The sequence below is a fragment of the Sphaeramia orbicularis genome, chromosome 3 (genome assembly GCF_902148855.1).
Source record: "Sphaeramia orbicularis chromosome 3, fSphaOr1.1, whole genome shotgun sequence".
In the NCBI taxonomy this organism is placed as follows: domain Eukaryota; kingdom Metazoa; phylum Chordata; class Actinopteri; order Kurtiformes; family Apogonidae; genus Sphaeramia; species Sphaeramia orbicularis.
In genome coordinates, this window is record NC_043959.1 from 87,501 (window position 1) to 109,139 (window position 21,639).

At 40.0% G+C, this 21,639-nt stretch overlaps 1 protein-coding gene across 1 annotated transcript in view; it reads right to left on the reverse strand.

The window, feature by feature from the left end:
- trpm5 (transient receptor potential cation channel, subfamily M, member 5) overlaps positions 1 to 21,639 on the reverse strand; it is a 130,772-nt gene that overhangs the window by 39,181 nt on the left and 69,952 nt on the right. Inside the window, exons 15-16 of the mRNA XM_030159819.1 lie at positions 5,338 to 5,450; positions 4,730 to 4,831 (exon numbers count right to left, since the gene is read on the reverse strand). Coding sequence (XP_030015679.1) covers positions 4,730 to 4,831; positions 5,338 to 5,450 — 215 coding nt within the window. The remainder of the gene's footprint in view (positions 1 to 4,729; positions 4,832 to 5,337; positions 5,451 to 21,639) is intronic.

Genomic DNA, 21,639 nt, shown 5'->3' on the forward strand with positions numbered 1-21,639 from the left:
GATGGAGCAGTGATAGTACTCACATGTACTTGTCAGTGGGCTACAATCTAAGTTTCCTGACAGAACCTCTTGCATGAAACATGATCTTTAAGACAGCTAGCGATTGAAAATTCCCTCCAGTGACCCTTTAAGCTAGTGAGTATTGCTTAAGTGCAAAATGAAAACTGAAGAACTGTAAAAAGCATAAAGTGGGAAAAAAAAAACCTGCATGTGAGCTGAATATTTGCTGAAATGGTTTAGTGGAGTACAGCCCAGTGGATCAGAACGTTGAGCTTGTGAGTGTGAGCTGACAGCGCTAAGTGAACCAACACCTGTGTGTGTGTGAACAGGCTGCACTGAGCATGTGCAGAGGAATCAGCCAATGACAGTGCATGGCCTGTGTATGAGCCCAGGGAAAAGGCAGAGATGGGAGGAGCGCTGGCTGCTTTGGGCTGAAAAAATCAGCAAAAGTGAGTTACTCAGCTTTAAACGTAGTACTCCCTTTAAGTGCACAAATACTCTACATTTTTCAGTTTAATAAGTTCATCTGATGAAGGGCATAAAGGCCAAGGTATTTTGTTAAATGTCAAACCACTGAAAGCTAAAGTGTGTCACAACACTCACCATTCATTTTCAAAGGGATAAAATAATGCTTAATATAGTTAGCTTCTTTGCATAATTACCTAAGTCATCTAGTTTTCAGGACACAGTAAATATTTCAAAATGAAGCAGCAGTGTTCGGAGAGTAAAGTCACACAGATTTCACAATTTGGCCAAAAATAGGACTTAGGCAATTATGCTATGAGGTTAATAATATTTCAAAAAGTACAGGTGGCAGAAGTATCAAAAGTAATGTCACTACTGTCCTAATTGAGCAGCACATTTGAGTGTTTTAATTGGATAAATGGCACCATGTATGCAGGAGGAAAGAGAACAACATGGGTCCACAGAACACCTGTTGAACTGAACAATAACAGCTGATAAAGCTAAACTCTTTGGCTTCTGTCACTTCTGGGTTTGCACTTTAACTCAGAGTGCATTTGAGACTGTGGATCCTGAAGTGCATTCTAATTCTAATATGACTGGAATGGGTCTGTATGCTTCATTGGGTTTTATATTCACAACACGACTGGTGCTGTCTGGACTTTGATTTGTAAATACAGATAAAAGTTTACTAAACCAACCAACTGTATTTGAATTAAAGACTTTTTTTTTTTTTTTTTACAAATATCCTGTATGTGGTTTATAATTTTTAAATAGTTAATTCATAATTATCATGTAAGTTATACTTATTGGGTTTATTCAAGAGAACAAAAGTAGCTAAATCTACTTATTCTATCATTTCTAAAGTCAGCAGACCAATGGGTTTTAGCTCAGACATACTGACCTACAGTGTAAAAAGGATGGAAGATGGCACAGCCAACACACACATGGCCACTAATAATAACTAATGGTCAACTTGGGACCATATTATATATATATATATATATGCATGTGTGTGTGTGTGTGTGTGTGTGTGTGTGTGTGTGTGCGTATATTGGCACTTATGATGTGCCAGTATATGATATATGGTAAATGATCTGCACTTACATGGCACTTTTCTACACCTTCATGGTACCAAAGCGCTTTACAAAGCCTCACATTCACCCATTCACTCACACACACTCATACACCACTGACAATATATTTGCACATCTTTTTTACACTACTTTTAGATTTAAAATTTTCTTACATTGTCATACAGTATATCTATATATCTATATCTATCTATCTATCTATCTATCTATCTATCTATCTATCTATCTATATATATATATGTATATATATATATATATATATATATATATATATATATATATATATATATATATATATATATATATATATATATGTATATATATATATATATACACAGTACAGGCCAAAAGTTTGGACACACCTTCTCATTCTTCACATTTTCTTTATTTTCATGACTATTTTCATTGTAGATTCTCACTGAAGGCATCAAAACTATGAATGAACACATGTGGAATTATGTACTTAACAAAAAAGTGTGAAATAACTGAAAACATCTCTTATATTCTAGTTTCTTCAAAGTATCCACCCTTAGCTCTGATGACTGTCTTGCACACTCTTGGCATTCTCTTGATGAGCTTCCAGAGGTAGTCACCTGAAATGGTTTCCACTTCATAGCTGTGCCTTGTCAGGGTTACTTAGTGGAATTTCTTGCCTTATTGATGGGGTTGGGACCATCAGTTGTGTTGTGCAGAAGTCAGGTTGATGCACAGCTGACAGCCCTATTGGACAACTGTTAGAATGCATATTATGGCGAGAACCAATCAGCTAAGTAAAGACAAACGAGTGGCCATCATTACTTTAAGAAATGAAGGTCAGTCAGTCTAGAACATTTCAAAAACTTTGAATGTGTCCCCAAGTGCAGTCGCAAAAACCATCAAGCGCTCCAACCAAACTGGCTCACATGAGGACCGCCCCAGGAAAGGAAGACCAAGAGTCACCTCTGATGCTGAAGATAAGTTCATCTGAGTCACCAGCCTCAGAAATCGCAAATTAACAGCAGCTCAGATTAGAGACCAGATGAATACCACACAGAGCTCTAGCAGCAGACACATCTCTACAACAACTGTTAAGAGGAGACTGCGTGAATCAGGCCTTCATGGTCAAACAGCTGCTAGGAAACCACTGCTCAGGAGAGGCAACAAACACGAGAGATTTATTTGGGCCAAGAAACCCAAGGAATGGACATTAGACCAGTGGAAATCTGTGCTTTGGTCTGATGAGTCCAAATTTCAGATCTTTGGATCCAACCGCCGTGTCTTTGTGCGACGCAGAAAAGGTGAACGGATGGATGCTACATGCCTGGTTCCCACCGTGAAGCATGGAGGGGGAGGTGTGATGGTGTGGGGGTGCTTTGCTGGTGACGCTGTTGGGGATTTATTCAAGATTGAAGGCAACCTGAATCAGCATGGCTACCACAGCATCCTGAAGTGACATGCCATTCCATCCGGTCTGCGTTTAGTTGGACCATCATTTATGTTTCAACAGGACAATGACCCCAAACACACCTCCAGGCTGTGTGAGGGATATCTGACCAAGAAGGAGAGTGATGGAGTGCTGCGCCAGATGACCTGGCCTCCACAGTCACCGGACCTGAACCCGATCGAGATGGTTTGGGGTGAGCTGGACCGCAGAGTGAAGGCAAAAGGGCCAACAAGTGCTAAGCATCTGTGGGAACTTCTTCAAGACTGTTAGGAAACCATTTCAGGTGACTACCTCTGGAAGCTCGTGAGAAAAAATAAAGGAAGGTCCGCACAACCAGTGAGCTCCCAAACCATTTAATCGTGACGTTTCGGGCCATCAGACTGAGTCCTCAGTCTGATGAAGGGCCTTGGCCCGAAACGTCACGATTAAATGGTTTGGGAGCTCACTGGTTGTGCGGACCTTCCTTTATTTTTTCTCACGTTCTACTTTTTTGGGATCCGGCACACCTCTAATTTTGGATGTGCGTGTCGTTCACCTTTTTTCATGAATTACCTCTGGAAGCTCATCAAGAGAATGCCAAGAGTGTGCAAGACAGTCATCAGAGCTAAGGGTGGATACTTTGAAGAAACTAGAATATAAGAGATGTTTTCAGTTATTTCACACTTTTTTGTTAAGTACATAATTCCACATGTGTTCATTCATAGTTTTGATGCCTTCAGTGAGAATCTACAATGAAAATAGTCATGAAAATAAAGAAAATGCGAAGAATGAGAAGGTGTGTCCAAACTTTTGGCCTGTACTGTATATAGGGTGGGGAAGCCAAATGTACACTGAACATTTAGTTGTTTTTTCTCAGCAGGCACTTCGTCAATTGTTTTGAACCCAAACATATACTGATGTCATAATCATACCTAACACTATTATCCATACCTTTTCAGAAACTTTTGCCCATATGAGTAATCAGGAAAGCAAACGTCAAAGAGTGTGTGATTTGCTGAATGCACTCGTCACACCAAAGGAGATTTCAAAAATAGTTGGAGTGTCCATAAAGACTGTTTATAATGGAAAGAAGAGAATGACTATGAGCAAAACTATTACCAGAAAGTCTGGAAGATACTATTAAAGAAGAATGGGAGAAGTTGTCACCCCAATATTTGAGGAACACTTGCACAAGTTTCAGGAAGCGTGTGAAGGCAGTTATTGAGAAAGAAGGAGGACACATAGAATAAAAACATTTTCTATTATGGACATTTTTTTGTGGCAAATAAATTCTCATGACTTTCAATAAACTAATTGGTCATACACTGTCTTTCAATCCCTGCCTCAAAATATTGTACACTTTGCTTCCCCACCCTGTGTACATATATATATATATATATATATATATATATATATATATATATATATATATATATATATATATATATGTATATATATATATATATATATATATCTTTTAATGTATCAATAAAGCCTATTCCATGCTATTCTATTCCATTCTTACAGTTCTGGAATTTTCTTACAATTTTGCCATATTAAGAATTACATTTTTTTTTTTAATCTTTGCTCATTATTTTAATGAACAAAGTCATAATTTTGAGAAAAAAATCTATTTTTCATTCCAGTGGGATAACAAATATTGATGTCGGTGCTGCATTGTATCATTCAGTAGTGGTCAAAGCTCCAGTATTATGTGCAGAGGGTGTGATGTCGTACCAGACACTGAACTGTTCTTTAAATACAAACTCACAGAGGGTGGTTGTCGTCAGTCAGGAGTAATGCCTTTTCTGTGTCCAGACTGTCCAGCTCTGCAAACTGCTGCGGCCCACTCTGATGATCCACCTCCTCATCACTACAGAACACACAGCAGAGTTTATGCCGAAGTACACATTAGAGCAGGGCCGTCACTCATTTTAGTTCAGGGGCCACGTCTTCCCAGTGTGATCTGCAGTGGGCAGGACCAGTAAAACCTCTACCATAGCACTGGAAGGTCTCAGAGCGTCTGTGCCTTTGTATTTCAGGTTATTCACATTTTTGTGGGAAAGGATAGTTTGTAAATGTAAACACTGTCATGTAATTTGACTTATTTTTTTACACTAAAACAAAGAAAAGACGTTTGGAGCTGTCATTATTGATCTGTCACTGTGATAGTATTTTACTAATCAGACCCACTTGGACCTCAGACTGGGCTGAATGTGGAGCTGGAACTAAAATGACTGTGAATATGTTCAGTGTAATTTCTGCTCGTCACACATTGATCCCACAGGCCGATTGGACTGGTATGTCTGACACCTGTGCATTAGAGGCACTGTGGACAACATTTAATGTCAGTGCAGCGCTAAGTCCAACTGTGATCACCTGAACTTGATGAGGTTGGTCCAGATGAGCGGCGGACAGAAGAAGGACACCACCAGTTTGGAGATGGCTGTGTCTGTTGTCATCGCTCCCCACCAGATCTTTGTGAGAAGAGCCTGCAGTAAAAATGTGCCATTATCGAGTAGAAACCAACGTGGATGTTACCATGGAAACTTCTGACTCAGGGCGGCTGGTGAAATTATTTTTTGGTGGGGGGGTGTGCACATCAGTTTTCAGATGCACTATAACCACATATCACCACTAGGGATGTAACCATTACCGGTATAACAATAAACTGCGGTCAAATTCCCAACGATTAGTATTACCGTTTAAATTCTAATTATCATGATAACCGTGTTTGATTAGCGCACTTTGAAAGACAAAGAGAGAGAGAGAGAGAAACACTATTTATCTATCTCTGAAAAAGAAACTAAAACAACTCAAACTTGATCTGGAAAATGGTCAAACAGTGTCCATAAGGTCCCATCTCTAATACACATGTGTATGTTTGATGTTTACATGTTAATATTTAAATGTTTCTGCAACAAAAAGTACATTGTGCTGATTATTTTATTTGTTTTTTGTTTTTGTTTTTGTTTTTTTTCAAAATACAAATTGGTTAAATTATTTCAGTGTGTGTATTAGAACTTTTTGAACATTTTGAGCACAATTTCAATAATACCACGATAATAATGAAAACTGATCGTTTTGGTCACAATAACCATGATATGAAATGTTCATATTGTTACATCCCTAATCACCACTAGGATACACCAAAGCACATGTGCCACTATTTTAACATACAATTTCAATAAAAATAAAAATAAAACTGCATTCAGTCCAGGGCTGAATGTTGTACAGGTAGATACATGGCATTAAAAAACAGAAAATCAGTGTAAGGGTTGAAAGATGTCAACCATTTGTGCCAGGATTCGGACCCCGGTCTCCCACATCCACACCTGGAGTGTTACCCTCTGAACCGTCCTGCTGCTCATACACGTCTGTAGTATTAAATACAGACTTATGCACTGATTCCATTTCTGAGGAAGGTTTGGATTCTTTTCAGGATGTGACGTTTACTCCTTAGGGCGGGGCTTAGGTGCAGGTTTTGCGCCCTGAGGTTCTCCTATCTTTTGTATTTGTCATGTCTGCTCCCAGACTGTGTCTGTCTTTTCTGTTTTGTCTGTCATTTCCTGTTTTATTTTGTTAAGTTTCCCTCTTGTGTCATGTCTGGTGTCTTTACTTCCCCTCCTTGATTGTTTCACCTGCTCCTGATTACCTGACTCCTCCCTGATTATCTCCACCTGTGTCCTATTGTCTTCCCTCCCTCTTGTGTATTTAAACCCTGTGTTTTCCCCTGTTCCTTTGCCAGTTTGTGTTCTACCTTTGTGTGCTCACTTACCAGCGTTTTTGGATACCTGTCAGTCTGTCTGCCCGTTTTGACCCGTTTTGCCTTCCGACCACCGATCCTGCCTGTTCCTCGTCTGCCTGCTCGTCTGGTTCTGACCTGGTTCGTACATCGACTTCTGATTCTGCCTGTTCCCTGACTACCTCAGCCTCCAACGTGTTACCTTGTGTTTCGACCCTCGCCTGGACCTTGACCGTGAGTAGCCTATTCCTCATGTCCCGTTGCCTCCTGAACTGCCCTCCTGTGTATGACCTGGCTTGTTTTTTGACTATCCTCTGTTTTGCCCTAGTCGGGGTGTTGACGGGAATCCTCCGGCTCGGCCGTGCTGACCATCCATATTCCCCGTTCACAGCCCGGACGAAGAGTCCAGAATCACACGCCTTCACAGACGTGTTAACTATTTTGTGCTGTGTTTTTCCTACTGTGATTGTGTTTAATAAACACTCTCAATTGGTCATCTGTGTTCTGGTCTTGCATTTGGGTTCAGCCTTTGTACTAGTCCCATTACAGTACAAACTGGCCAATAAGATGAACCCAGCAGACCTAGACCAGGTCCGGGAGGCAGTTCGGTCCCAGGGGCAAGGCTTAGGGGGACATGAACAGATTTTGCACTCCCTAATGGATAAGATGAATCAGCTGTCCGTTCAGTTTTCCCAGTATTCTGGTAACCAGGCTTCTGCTCCGGTCCCGCCAGTCGAGAATATTAACTCTGTCTCACCCGTTAAAGCCTTGGAGGAACCCAACATCCCACCTCCATCTAAGTACACAGGTAACCCTGATACTTGCCGTAATTTTTGTACGCAACTCCAGCTCATTTTTGATTCCCAGCCCCGCCGTTTTGCTAATGAGTTAGCTAAGGTTGCATATATTGCTAGCCTGTTGGAAGGTCCTCCTCTAAGCCTTTTCAACGCAGCCTATGAACAAGGGTCTCCCATCACTCAGTCAGCCTCGAGTTTGATGGCTGAGCTAAAAAGGATTTATGACCATCCTATCCGTGGACCACAGGCCGGTCAAAGACTCATGAGGCTGAGGCAGGGAGATCGCCCCATAAGGCAGTATATCAGTGAGTTTCGTTCGTTGGCAGCAGAATCTGAATGGAACGAGAAGTCTCTGATCTCTGCGTTCCAGAGCGGTCTCAACCGCACCGTTGGTCGTGAGATGGCGCTCCGGCAGGAACTCCATTCACTGGATGATGTCATCGAGGCTGCTATTCGGGTCTCTGACCAGTCGGCGTTTTGGCAGCCAGAACCATCATGGAACCACCAGCCTTCCGTGAGTAAGCCCCACTCAGAACCCCCTCACCCAGTACCTGAGTCCAGCGGGGGTTCGAAGGTGGAACCGATGCAAGTGGGTCGGACTCGTCTGTCAGCAGAAGAACGTCAACGCCGTCTGGTGGCTGGTCTGTGTCTTTACTGTGGTCAGGAGGGGCACCGGGTCAGCAACTGCCCAGTGAAGCCTAGAATGACGGCAGGTGAGGACTCTCTTTTGAGCAGAACGTTCTGTGTGTCCAGCGCCTCTCGTGTTCAGCCCTTGGTCTGTATATGCTCTAGTTCTGTGTCTTTGCAGCTTCCAGTCCTGATAGACTCCGGGTCAGACGCTAATCTTATGGATGAAGACTTAGCTAAGCAGCTCCACCTCAGTCGGCCCCTGGAGGCGAGGGCTTTAGACAATCACATTATCTGTAGAGTGACTCAACGGACTCAACCAGTTACTGTCCGGTTCAAAGATGGTCACTCTGAGGAAATCAGTTTTCATATTTACCACTCTGACTCTCACCCTCTCATATTAGGTCACCCCTGGCTTTCTTTCCATAACCCCTGTATTAACTGGCAAACGGGGGAGGTCCAAGCTTGGGGAGAGGGGTGTGGTTCCTGTCGTGAGGGGGTCCGGGATCCTGACCCTCCGTCCAAGCCAGTCCAGGTCACTGTGGCTCCTGTCATTTCTCCGGAGGAGCTGGAGACGGTGTTCCCTGCTCTTAGTAAGGTACCCGAGTGTTATCACGACCTTAAAGAGGTATTTAATAAGTCACGCGCTACTGCGCTGCCCCCTCACAGACCGTATGACTGTGCCATTGATTTGCGTCCTGGTACCTGCCCCCCTAAGGGGAGGCTGTATTCTCTGTCTGGTCCGGAGACGGCCGCTATGAAAAAGTATATTGATGAGTCCCTGGCGGCCGGCCTGATTCGTCCATCCTCATCTCCAGCCGGGGCAGGGTTTTTCTTCGTCGACAAAAAGGATAAGACGCTACGCCCTTGTATTGACTATCGTGGCCTTAATGACATTACCATCCGTAATAGATATCCGTTACCCCTCATGTCTTCAGCCTTCGAACTATTACACGGGGCCAAAGTATTCACCAAGTTAGACCTCCGTAACGCATATCACTTGGTGAGAATCAGAGAAGGGGACGAGTGGAAGACTGCCTTTAACACCCCCAGCGGACACTATGAGTACTTAGTGATGCCGTTTGGTCTCACTAACGCCCCCGCTGTTTTTCAAGCATTAGTCAATGATGTGTTACGTGACATGCTCAATGTTTTTGTATTTGTGTATCTGGATGACATTCTTATTTTTTCTCCGGATGAGGAGTCACATGTCCAGCATGTCCGCCAGGTGCTCCAAAGACTGCTCCAGAATCAACTGTTTGTAAAAGCTGAGAAGTGTGAGTTTCACCGCCCGTCTGTTTCCTTTCTGGGTTTCATCATCGCGGAGGGGAGTGTCCAGATGGACCCAGACAAGGTCAGTGCTGTCAGGGATTGGCCCACGCCCACCAGTCGTAAGGATGTCCAGAGGTTCCTTGGATTTGCTAACTTCTACAGGAAGTTCATTAGGGGGTTCAGCAGTGTGGCTGCCCCTTTGCATGCTCTAACCTCTCCAAAGTCCGTTTTCAGATGGAATCCTGAAGCTGACGCAGCATTTGTGAAGCTGAAGAGGGCGTTCACTTCGGCTCCCATTCTGTCGGTTCCGGATCCAGCTCGTCAGTTCGTTGTGGAGGTGGACGCCTCTGATCTGGGGGTTGGGGCAGTCATTTCGCAACGCTCCCCAAAGGACAACAGACTTCACCCGTGCGCTTTCCTCTCCAGGAGACTGTCGAAAGCAGAGAGTAATTATGACATCGGCAACAGGGAGTTGCTAGCCATCAAGGTGGCCCTGGAGGAATGGCGCCACTGGCTGGAGGGAACCGAAATACCATTCATGATCTGGACGGATCACAAAAACCTAGAGTATCTGCGGTTGGCTAAGAGACTCAACTCCCGTCAGGCCAGGTGGGCTCTGTTCTTTACACGATTCAACTTTTCACTGTCATATCGGCCTGGTTCTAAAAATGTGAAACCTAACGCTCTGTCTAGACTCTTTATGCCCGTCAACTCTGATTCTGAACCAGGACCTATCCTCCCTGAGACCTGTGTGGTGGGGGCGGTGCAGTGGGAGATTGAGAAATCTGTTATTGATGCTTTACAAGACTGTGATATCCCGGCTGGCGTTCCGCCAGACCGTCTGTCCCTGATCACCTCCACCCGCAGGTCATCCACTGGGCTCACACATCCAGGCTGACATGTCACCTGGGAGTTCAGCGGACTGCGTTTGTTATTAAACAGCGCTTCTGGTGGCCCGCTTTGGAGAAAGAAGTGGCGGAGTATGTCGCTGCCTGTCCTGTCTGTGCTGCGTGTAAGACCTCCAATAAACCTCCGGTTGGTCAATTACACCCTCTACCTGTTCCCAGTAGACCCTGGTCTAATGTTTCACTAGACTTTGTGACGGGGCTGCCCCCGTCAGATGGAAATACCACTGTGTTGACCATTGTTGACCGTTTTTCGAAGATGGCTCACTTTGTTCCACTACCTAAGCTCCCCTCTGCTAAGGAGACAGCAGAGGCCATGTTATATCATGTCTGTCGATTACATGGTTTTCCCAGAGACATTGTTTCGGACAGAGGTCCTCAGTTTGTCGCACGTTTTTGGCGTGCTTTTTGTTCCCTTATTGGGGCATCTGTTAGTCTGTCCTCGGGCTATCACCCACAGTCCAACGGTCAGACTGAGCGGCTCAATCAGGTGCTGGAGGCCGGTCTTAGAGTTTTGGCCTCTCACAACCCTGCTTCATGGAGCCGCCAGCTGATCTGGGTTGAATACGCCCACAACTCGCTGCCCTGTGCTTCTTCTGGTCTGTCTCCATTTCATGTAGTTTGTGGTTATCAACCTCCTCTGTTCCCGGCCCTGGAGAAGGACGCCAGTGTCCCCTCAGCTCTGGCCCTGATAAGGACATGCAAGAGGACCTGGAATCGCGCCAGACAAGCTCTGTTAAAGGCCTCGGGGGTCTACAAGACAGCTGCGGACCGGCACAGGACTCCAGCCCCAGTCTACCAGCGCGACCAATGTGTGTGGCTGTCAACCCGTCATCTTCCCTTGAGGGTGGAGAGCCGCAAATTGGCACCCAGGTTCGTGGGCCCATTTCCTATCTCAAAAATTATTAATCCTGTCTCTGTCCGTCTGAAGCTACCTAGGACCATGAGGATTCATCCTACCTTCCACGTGAGTCAAGTTAAACCGGCTAAGGAGAGCCGGTTAGTTCCTCCCACCCAGCCACCACCGCCGCCCCGGATCATTGATGGAGGTCCAGCCTACACTGTTCGCCGGCTCCTAGCGGCCCGTCGCCGGGGAAGAGGATTTCAATACTTGGTGGATTGGGAAGGATACGGCCCTGAAGAGCGTTCCTGGGTGCCCGCCTCTTACATCCTGGACCCGGACCTGATCCGGGACTTTCATCGCCGCCACCCGGAGGTTCCTGGGCCGTCCGGTGCCGTCCCCTAGAGGGGGGGGTACTGTCATGTCTGCTCCCAGACTGTGTCTGTCATTTCCTGTTTTATTTTGTTCAGTTTCCCTCTTGTGTCATGTCTGGTGTCTTTACTTCCCCTCCTTGATTGTTTCACCTGCTCCTGATTACCTGACTCCTCCCTGATTATCTCCACCTGTGTCCTATTGTCTTCCCTCCCTCTTGTGTATTTAAACCCTGTGTTTTCCCCTGTTTCTTTGCCAGTTTGTGTTCTACCTTTGTGTGCTCACTTACCAGCGTTTTTGGATACCTGTCAGTCTGTCTGCCCGTTCTTGACCCGTTTTGCCTTCCGACCACCGATCCTGCCTGTTCCTCGTCTGCCTGCTCGTCTGGTTCTGACCTGGTTCATACTTCGACTTCTGATTCTGCCTGTTCCCTGACTACCTCAGCCTCCAACGTGTTACCTTGTGTTTCGACCCTCGCCTGGACCTTGACCGTGAGTAGCCTTTCCCTCATGTCCCGTTGCCTCCTGAATTGCCCTCCTGTGTATGACCTGGCTTGTTTTTTGACTATCCTCTGTTTTGCCCTAGTCGGGGTGTTGACGGGAATCCTCCGGCTCGGCCGTGCTGACCATCCATATTCCCCGCTCACAGCCCGGACGAAGAGTCCAGTATCACACGCCTTCACAGACGTGTTAACTATTTTGTGCTGTGTTTTTACTACTGTGATTGTGTTTAATAAACACTCTCAATTGGTCATCTGTGTTCTGGTCTGGCATTTGGGTTCAGCCTTTGTACTAGTCCCATTACAGTATTGGAGGAGGGTCCACTGTGCACACACCATTTATAATCAGAGTCTACATGGTGAAGGGGGTAAAGGGGCAGATTTTTGCGCTCCAAACAGGAAACGCGTATTGAAAGCTCATTAAATGACTGAAAAAATGTTTACAGTAGACTTGAATGCAGATTATCCACAGTAATCAGGCTGTATCAGATATCGCTCATTTTTAAAAAATCTTTTTATTAATGTTTTTGTCAAATTATTTTTAGGTGATTCCTGTCTTCTTCTTCTTCATGTGAGACCTGTGGGGCGGCACCTTAACACCCTCTATGGACAAGCCTCCACTGTTCTGACTTATGCTTTTATTTTATCCTCTGTTCCAGTGTTTTTCAACCTTGGGGTTGGGACACCACATGGGGTCGCCTGGAATTCAAATGGGGCCACCTGAAATTTCTAGTAATTGTTAAAAAAAAAACAAAAACACCTTAGTAATAAAAAATATATATATATATATATATATATATATATATATATATGGTGAGTTGAGAGAGACAGTCACACATAAAAAAAACATGGAAAAACTCAAGCTGAAACTGCTTCTGTTTGTGTCACATGTTCACTGTGGTCAGTTTCAGATGCTGCAGCTCTTTCATCATTCATAGTTTCAGTTCTTGTTTGTTCAGTATCAATTGTCCTCCTTGTAAATCCCAGCTGGACTGACTGGACAGATCCTGAGCCTTTGTGCAGTAATCTACACCTGGATTTACTGCCTCTGTCCACAATAATAGACATTATATAGACTAAATGTCCACAATAATAGACATTATATAGACTAAATGTCCACAATAACAGACATTATACAGACTAAATGTCCACAATAATAGACATTATACAGACTAAATGTCCACAATAATAGACATTATATAGACTAAATGTCCACAATAATAGACATTATACAGACTAAATGTCTACAATAATAGACATTATACAGACTAAATGTCTACAATAACAGACATTATACAGACTAAATGTCCACAATAATAGACATTATATAGACTAAATGTCCACAATAAGAGACATTATACAGACTAAATGTCCACAATAATAGACATTATACAGACTAAATGTCCACAATAACAGACATTATACAGACTAAATGTCCACAATAATAGACATTATACAGACTAAATGTCCACAATAATAGACATTATACAGACTAAATGTCCACAATAATAGACATTATACAAACTAAATGTCCACAATAATAGACATTATACAGACTAAATGTCCACAATAATAGACATTATACAGACTAAATGTCCACAATAACAGACATTATATAGACTAAATGTCCACAATAATAGACATTATACAGACTAAATGTCCACAATAATAGACATTATATAGACTAAATGTCCATAATAATAGACATTATACAGACTAAATGTCCACAATAATAGACATTATATAGACTAAATGTCCACAATAACAGACATTATACAGACTAAATGTCCACAATAATTGACATTATACAGACTAAATGTCCACAATAATAGACATTATATAGACTAAATGTCCACAATAACAGACATTATACAGACTAAATGTCCACAATAATAGACATTATACAGACTAAATGTCCACAATAACAGACATTATACAGACTAAATGTCCACAATAATAGACATTATACAGACTAAATGTCCACAATAATAGACATTATACAGACTAAATGTCCACAATAACAGACATTATACAGACTAAATGTCCACAATAATAGACATTATACAGACTAAATGTCCACAATAATAGACATTATACAGACTAAATGTCCACAATAATAGACATTATATAGACTAAATGTCCACAATAATAGACATTATATAGACTAAATGTCCACAATAACAGACATTATACAGACTAAATGTCCACAATAATAGACATTATACAGACTAAATGTCCACAATAATAGACATTATACAGACTAAATGTCCACAATAACAGACATTATACAGACTAAATGTCCACAATAATAGACATTATACAGACTAAATGTCCACAATAACAGACATTATACAGACTAAATGTCCACAATAATAGACATTATACAGACTAAATGTCCACAATAATACACATTATACAGACTAAATGTCCACAATAACAGACATTATACAGACTAAATGTCCACAATAATAGACATTATACAGACTAAATGTCCACAATAATAGACATTATACAGACTAAATGTCCACAATAATACACATTATACAGACTAAATGTCCTCTAACATTAATGTGTATTTGCAGCATAGTACAGCAAACTATTACATGATCAAAAACAAATTAATTTTAGCAACAAAAAAAAAAAAAAAAAAATCTCTGTTTTGAATGTCTGGGGTCGCCAGAATGTCCTGATGTTAAAATGGGGTCAGGAGTCTAAAAAGGTTGGAACCACTGCTCTGTTCAGTTACAGAGGTCCCCCTGAGATCAAGGTCTTCTGTTGGAGAGGTCCAGACACAAGCATAAGCAGCTGGTAAAGCACAAAGAACAAAATGGAAATAATCAAAAGAGAAGGAATGAAAATAAATTTTAAAAAGAGTCACTGCTAATCCAAACAGGCCATGCATTACCAGTGACATCCATAAAACGTGCCTTTTCAGGTTAATATTGTTTCTGTTCATGACAAACTTCTCTTTAAAGGTATGAACAGATGAGGCAGTTTGTATTTGGACAGTGTGGTGGAGCTCCTTCCATGATCAGGGTGCATAAAAACAGAAGCTGTTTTGCTGAGCTGTGAGTGTACCCAGGGAATATTTAATAAATATTAATTAAAGAACTGGAGCAGTAGAGCCAGTGCTGGAGTTACTGGAGTGATAGGATAAAAGGTGTGAAAGTCAGTGGTTTAAAAATAAACATGCAAGTGTGTGAACAGTAAATACAGACATGTGTGTTTTAGTCCTTTAACAGAAGACAGGACAGTCCTGAAGGTTCACATACAGTCCAACAGGAGTGCACTTCTAACTGCATAATGGAGCGTCAAATGCAGAATCCACTTTCTTCACTTGGAAACATTTACAAGCATTTAAATGACCCTGTCACAAACAAATGCACATATACATTCATACTGTGTATTTTCTTTGATTCTTATTCCCAACACATAAAACCAGGTTTTGGCCTCATCTTTTTCCAGAACTTGCCACAGGAGGGCACTGTAAGCTTTCTAAAGTAAATGCTCAGTTCCATGAAAGTATCCCCTCACTGCTTCAGTGAAACAAATGCAGATGTTCCTTTATCCTCCAAACATTTTCATGTCACTGTGCAAAGATGAGGCATTTAAAGGTCATATTAGAACAGCTTTCTCCTGTCGTAAAACAGAACTTGTCTGTCAAAGGTTTAATAGACACTGTGTTTGCCAGGTGGAATTACATGATACCATTTAATAATGAGTGATCAAGGACATAGAAACAGAACATGGTCATGAATAAATTCTACTAATAAGTGGCTACACTGACCTGTTTTTGGCTTCATTGTGACATTTACTCTCACTGTCAAACCTCGGATCTCATCAGTTACTGAAATTCTTTCATTTCCACAACAGCATTTAAAACTGTCAGCTTCATTATTGTTATTTATTGGAAAAAATTCTACCATTTAACAACTACCAGCAAATCTTAAAACTGAAAATGTTTCATTTGGCATCGCATTCACTGAAACTGTTTACATGACCTTAAAAATCAAAGAAATGGGAGTAATCAGATAATTGTAATAATAATTAGATCTGATGCATTTAAGAAAATGCGATCATTTCAGTCCATTATTTTTCTTTCGGAGTACATACGTACATACTGACTGCAGACTCAAACTTCCTGTTATTGACTTCTGCTCACGTTTGACCACGGAACTTCAGTTTTCTATGATTTCAGTTGTTTTTACACGTGCAGATATAAAAGAACAAAATAAATCAGATTAACCTGTATTCAAGCAGGAATACATCAGAGTACTGAGGAGAAATCCAGGTGTTTTAATGTGATTCCTCATAATCCGATTACTGCTGTTATCTGATAAAACATATTAAATCCTGCTGTTTACAGGATCACTTGAATAATCTGATTACTCCATAAATCTGTTAATAATCAGAGTATTGATATGCATGTAGACAGGCTAACCGACTGAGGTACAACTGTTTAACTTTTCTTTTAATTCATCATAAGGTACTGATGAGGCACATCACAATGACGCTCTGTTCCCAGTAATAATTAACTGGTTTTAACCCATGAAGACCCAGTGCTACTTTTGTAGCAACGGCCAGATGATTTTTTTCTGTCTATTTAACCTTTCCTGAGTGATTTATCACCATTTATTATAATATAATCCTCTATATTTCACATTTTTTACTCTTAATCATATATTTTCCTGTATTTAATTTCCTATATTTGATTTAGATATCCATGAAAACTCAGAGTTAATTCAAAGGTTATCATATAGAAACAGAAGAAAAACTGAAGAAAAAGTGAGTTTTGTTGCAAAGTTATCATAAAGTGAACGTAAACCCAGTGTGTCCATCCACTGGCACTGATCCAACTGCATGGGTTGGACTGGTGAAGCAGTGTTGGAGAAGATGATGGTGTTTCCATGGTAACTATGGAGCCTCTGAACGTCCAAATATGGTCATATCTGATGACCATGAAAAGATGAAGAACTGTATTTTACACCAATTATTGACACGGATTGATAGGATTAATGGTTTAGAAGTTATTTCCATTTTCCATCAGCAGACGTGTTTGGTCACTGGTGGAGGTTAGGGTTAAACGGTTTAACATGACTGATAAAAGGATCAAATGAAGTGAGCTAAACTACTACAGAGAGCTAACGTTTACAAAACACATCACATTTAAGCCTTGCTCACCAGTAGGGGAGAAAATGAACTGCTGTTTGGTGACTTTGTATTGTATGAATGTGCCTCCTGGTCATCTTCCTCCTCTAGCCAAAATTAAAAAAAGCTGCCATGTGCCAGGACGCACAGAGAGAAACCAGAAGGAAGATTTATTTATTTTTTTGTTTGTTTGTTTGTTTTTTTTTTTGTTTTTGTTTTTTTTTGTTTGTTTTTTTTTAAGGTCTTGGGTTGAAAAACTGAGACTTTAAGATAAAAGGAATAAACTGATTCAGTCAATAAGACATGAGGCGTCAGGAGGAAGAATGTGCAGTTGTGACACTAATGTGTGCAGCAGGGTTTTATCACTGATAATATCCAAACATCAGCTGGACAGCTTCATTTCCATAAGTTAAGCTGAAGCATTTTGACTTCAGATGGATAAAAGTGGATAACGACACCAAACTGTAGCTAACACAGTACCTCGTTAACTCATACACCTACAGCTCATTCATTTCACTTTAGTCTGCTACACCCCAGCTTCATGTTTTGTTTGTTTTTTCTTTTTCTAACTGCTTTTTTCCAATCTAAATAGTTGGAAAGGAGCAGGGTGAAGAACACGTATAATCCCTGCCCCTTTCTTCAAACATCTGCTTCCATCAGATAAGTTGTCGTTCCAGCTGTTACAGTAAAAAAAACAGTTTACACAAGTCAGTGAAAATAAACAAATCCAAAATCCACAAGTAAAACTATTTCATTACATGTTTCCATAAAGCATCTATTCTCTCCGTATATAACCTCTAAAAGTGAAAAATATTTGTGCAGCTCTTCTCTTCCACATTCTGACAGCCACAACACAAACACACATTTGCTGTACATCAGTCCTGACCCTCTGCTGTTTCAAATTAAACCTCCTTCTATGTTTTTCATGTTGTCAAACTAAAACAAATCAGCTCTGCAAATCTGCAGCCAAAAGTCTGTTTCTGACTCTAAACACAACCAACAATGTCCTTAATTCAGCTAAGTCTGTAAACTAAAATAATCCTGATTTAATAAACAACTCTTTTGTACCTTCCCTAAAATTAACATTGTACATTATTCTTATTGCTCTTTTCTGTCATAAAAACACTGGCTTTGTGCTCCTCATATCTGGGTGCTTCTATGAAACTGGGTCTTTTTTGGTACCTGGCACTTTACCAGCTTTTTACACCCAATAATAAAAGGTAAATGTTGACATATTTCTCCCCAGGATGGACCTAATGATGACCTCAGATAAATTAAAAAAAAATTATTCTCTTGCTCTGAGCCATCCCAAAATTAATGAATTTTTAATAAAATATTGGGGCCAAAATAGGATCAAAATTGGGACAAGAAAAACTACCCAGGTGTCAGTGCAAGTCATCTGGAAAACACCTCTTGAAATGGTCTTATATAGCGCTATAAATAAAGACATGGTGTTAAATTTGATGATCCTAGTGGTTTTTCTACTCAGCATGTCTAATCAGACATGCAGGTTTTTCACAAATCTCAGTCTCATTCCAGGTTTTGTATGTAACCCATTGTGTCCACTTGCATTACATGCAGAACCTGCCCATTTAATCACATATAAATCGCAAATGATTTTGCAACAGCGGTCATTTTGTGAAACACTCTGCCTAGCATAATTAGCTCAATTCCCAAAATGTACCTGTGAGAGAATAACGAGATATTTTTAAAAAAAATAGTAGCGCATAATTTTTGTGTCTTTGTTACATGCAGATTTTTGTATTAAATATAATGTAAAATAATATAAAAATGTGTTTTATCTGAAAAATAGTTCCTCTTTTATCTCAGTAAATATTTATCTTTAAAACTGACTCAAAGTGCTTCCAAACTTGCTTCATAACATTCGTCTACATCTGGTTTGAATTTGTTCCATATGTGTTACCCCATACTTCAATACAATAACTCAAATACAGCAGAACAAGTGAACAATATAAAACAATTCTCATTGCTTTATAATCTAACACATATTTTGCTTTATTCAATACAGAAATATTTTAGACACCTTTTTTTTTTTTTTTTTTTTACATAAGCAATATGTGGTTTCCATGTTAATTTATCATCGACGATTACACTCAAAAAATGTGTTCATGTGTGTTTTCACCATAAATATATAAATTATGACACTGCTTTTCCTCTCTCATGGAGTTTATGTATCCAGGACAGTTCTGAAAACACAGATTTTTAACGCTGTCCGTTATTTTACCATGTGTAACTACAGAGAAGGCCAAAGGGTCATAAGTCGTCTTTACTACCACAATAGAACAGGGGCTTCTAACTTCAGGAAAATATGAACTGCAGACTTTTTTTTCATCCCATTTGAATTGTGTCACCATTTACACGTGTTTTTTGTCTGTAGGTGCTTCTATGAAACTGGTCCTAAAAACAGCACAGAGGGGCGAAAAATTCAAACCAGATGTAGACGAATGTTACCAAACAAGTTTGAAAGCACTTTGGGTTTATTTTAAAAACAAATATTTACTCAGATAAAAGAGAAACTATTTTTCAGATAAAACACATTTTTAGATTATTTTACATTATTTTTAATACCAAGATCTGCATGTAACACGATAAAAAGGACACAAAAATTATGCATTACTATTTTTATATATATATATATATATATATATATATATATATATATATATATATATATATATATATATATATATATATCTTTACTCTCTCACAGGTGCATTTTGGGAATTGACGTATGCATGTCTGATTAGAAAAACCACAAGGATCATCACACTTAACACAGTCTCTTTATTTATAGTGGTATATAAGACCATTTACAGCCGTGTGTTCCAGGTAAAATGCACACCATCTAAGTAGCTTTTCCTGTCCCAATCTTGGCCCCAATATTTTATTAAAAATTCATTAGTTTTGGGATAGCTCTGAGTATGAGTATAATTTTTTTGCATTTATCTGAGGTCATCATTAGGTGCATCCTGGGGGGAAATATGTCTACATTTGTCATTTATAATTGGGTCAAAAAAAGCAGGCAAAGTGCCAGGTACCAAAATGTACCCAGTTTCATAAAAGCACCCCTATATAAAATACAATCACGTTCAACCCCCACATACTCAAAAATATTGACTTCATCAATCTACGTTTTTCTCTCTGGCTGAAATAGAGTGGTAAAATAATCCTGTGACATACTGACAGCTGTTGTTTTTAGCAGGAGAGGAGTATTTAATGACCACTGGTTCCATATTGCACTGGCAGTGCTTTTCACATGTGACATGTGTCTGCTGGTTTGTGGAATACTGAGCCCAAGTCCATGGATGAAAACAGTATGACAGCCCTTTCTGACACTTTAATAATGACATACAAAGTGGCATAAACACTTTGTACATGACTTATAATGGTATTGTAAAGCGACACAATGCAATACCAATTCAATTTTCAGTCATGACTTTGTAATATCAGTGCAAGGATGTAGAAGACAGTGCTTCTCAAACTTTTTGTCTTGTGACCCCATTTTAACATCACAAATTTCTGGCGACCCCAGACATTTAAAACTGACACTTTTTTTTTTTTTTTTTGGCTAAAATTAATTTGTTTTTGATCATGTCATAGTTTGCTATACTATGTTGCAAACATAAATGTTAGAGGACATTTAGTCTGTATAATGTCTATTATTGTGGACATTTAGTCTGTATAATGTCTATTATTGTGGACATTTAGTCTGTATAATGTCTATTATTGTGGACATTTAGTCTATATAATGTCTATTATTGTGGACATTTAGTCTGTATAATGTCTGTTATTGTGGACATTTAGTCTGTATAATGTCTATTATTGTGGACATTTAGTCTATATAATGTCTGTTATTGTGGACATTTAGTCTGTATAATGTCTGTTATTGTGGACATTTAGTCTATATAATGTCTATTATTGTGGACATTTAGTCTGTATAATGTCTGTTATTGTGGACATTTAGTCTATATAATGTCTGTTATTGTGGACATTTAGTCTATATAATGTCTGTTATTGTGGACATTTAGTCTGTATAATGTCTATTATTGTGGACATTTAGTCTGTATAATGTCTATTATTGTGGACATTTAGTCTGTATAATGTCTATTATTGTGGACATTTAGTCTATATAATGTCTATTATTGTGGACATTTAGTCTATATAATGTCTATTATTGTGGACATTTAGTCTATATAATGTCTATTATTGTGGACATTTAGTCTATATAATGTCTATTATTGTGGACATTTAGTCTATATAATGTCTGTTATTGTGGACATTTAGTCTATATAATGTCTATTATTGTGGACATTTAGTCTATATAATGTCTATTATTGTGGACATTTAGTCTATATAATGTCTGTTATTGTGGACATTTAGTCTGTATAATGTCTATTATTGTGGACATTTAGTCTATATAATGTCTATTATTGTGGACATTTAGTCTGTATAAT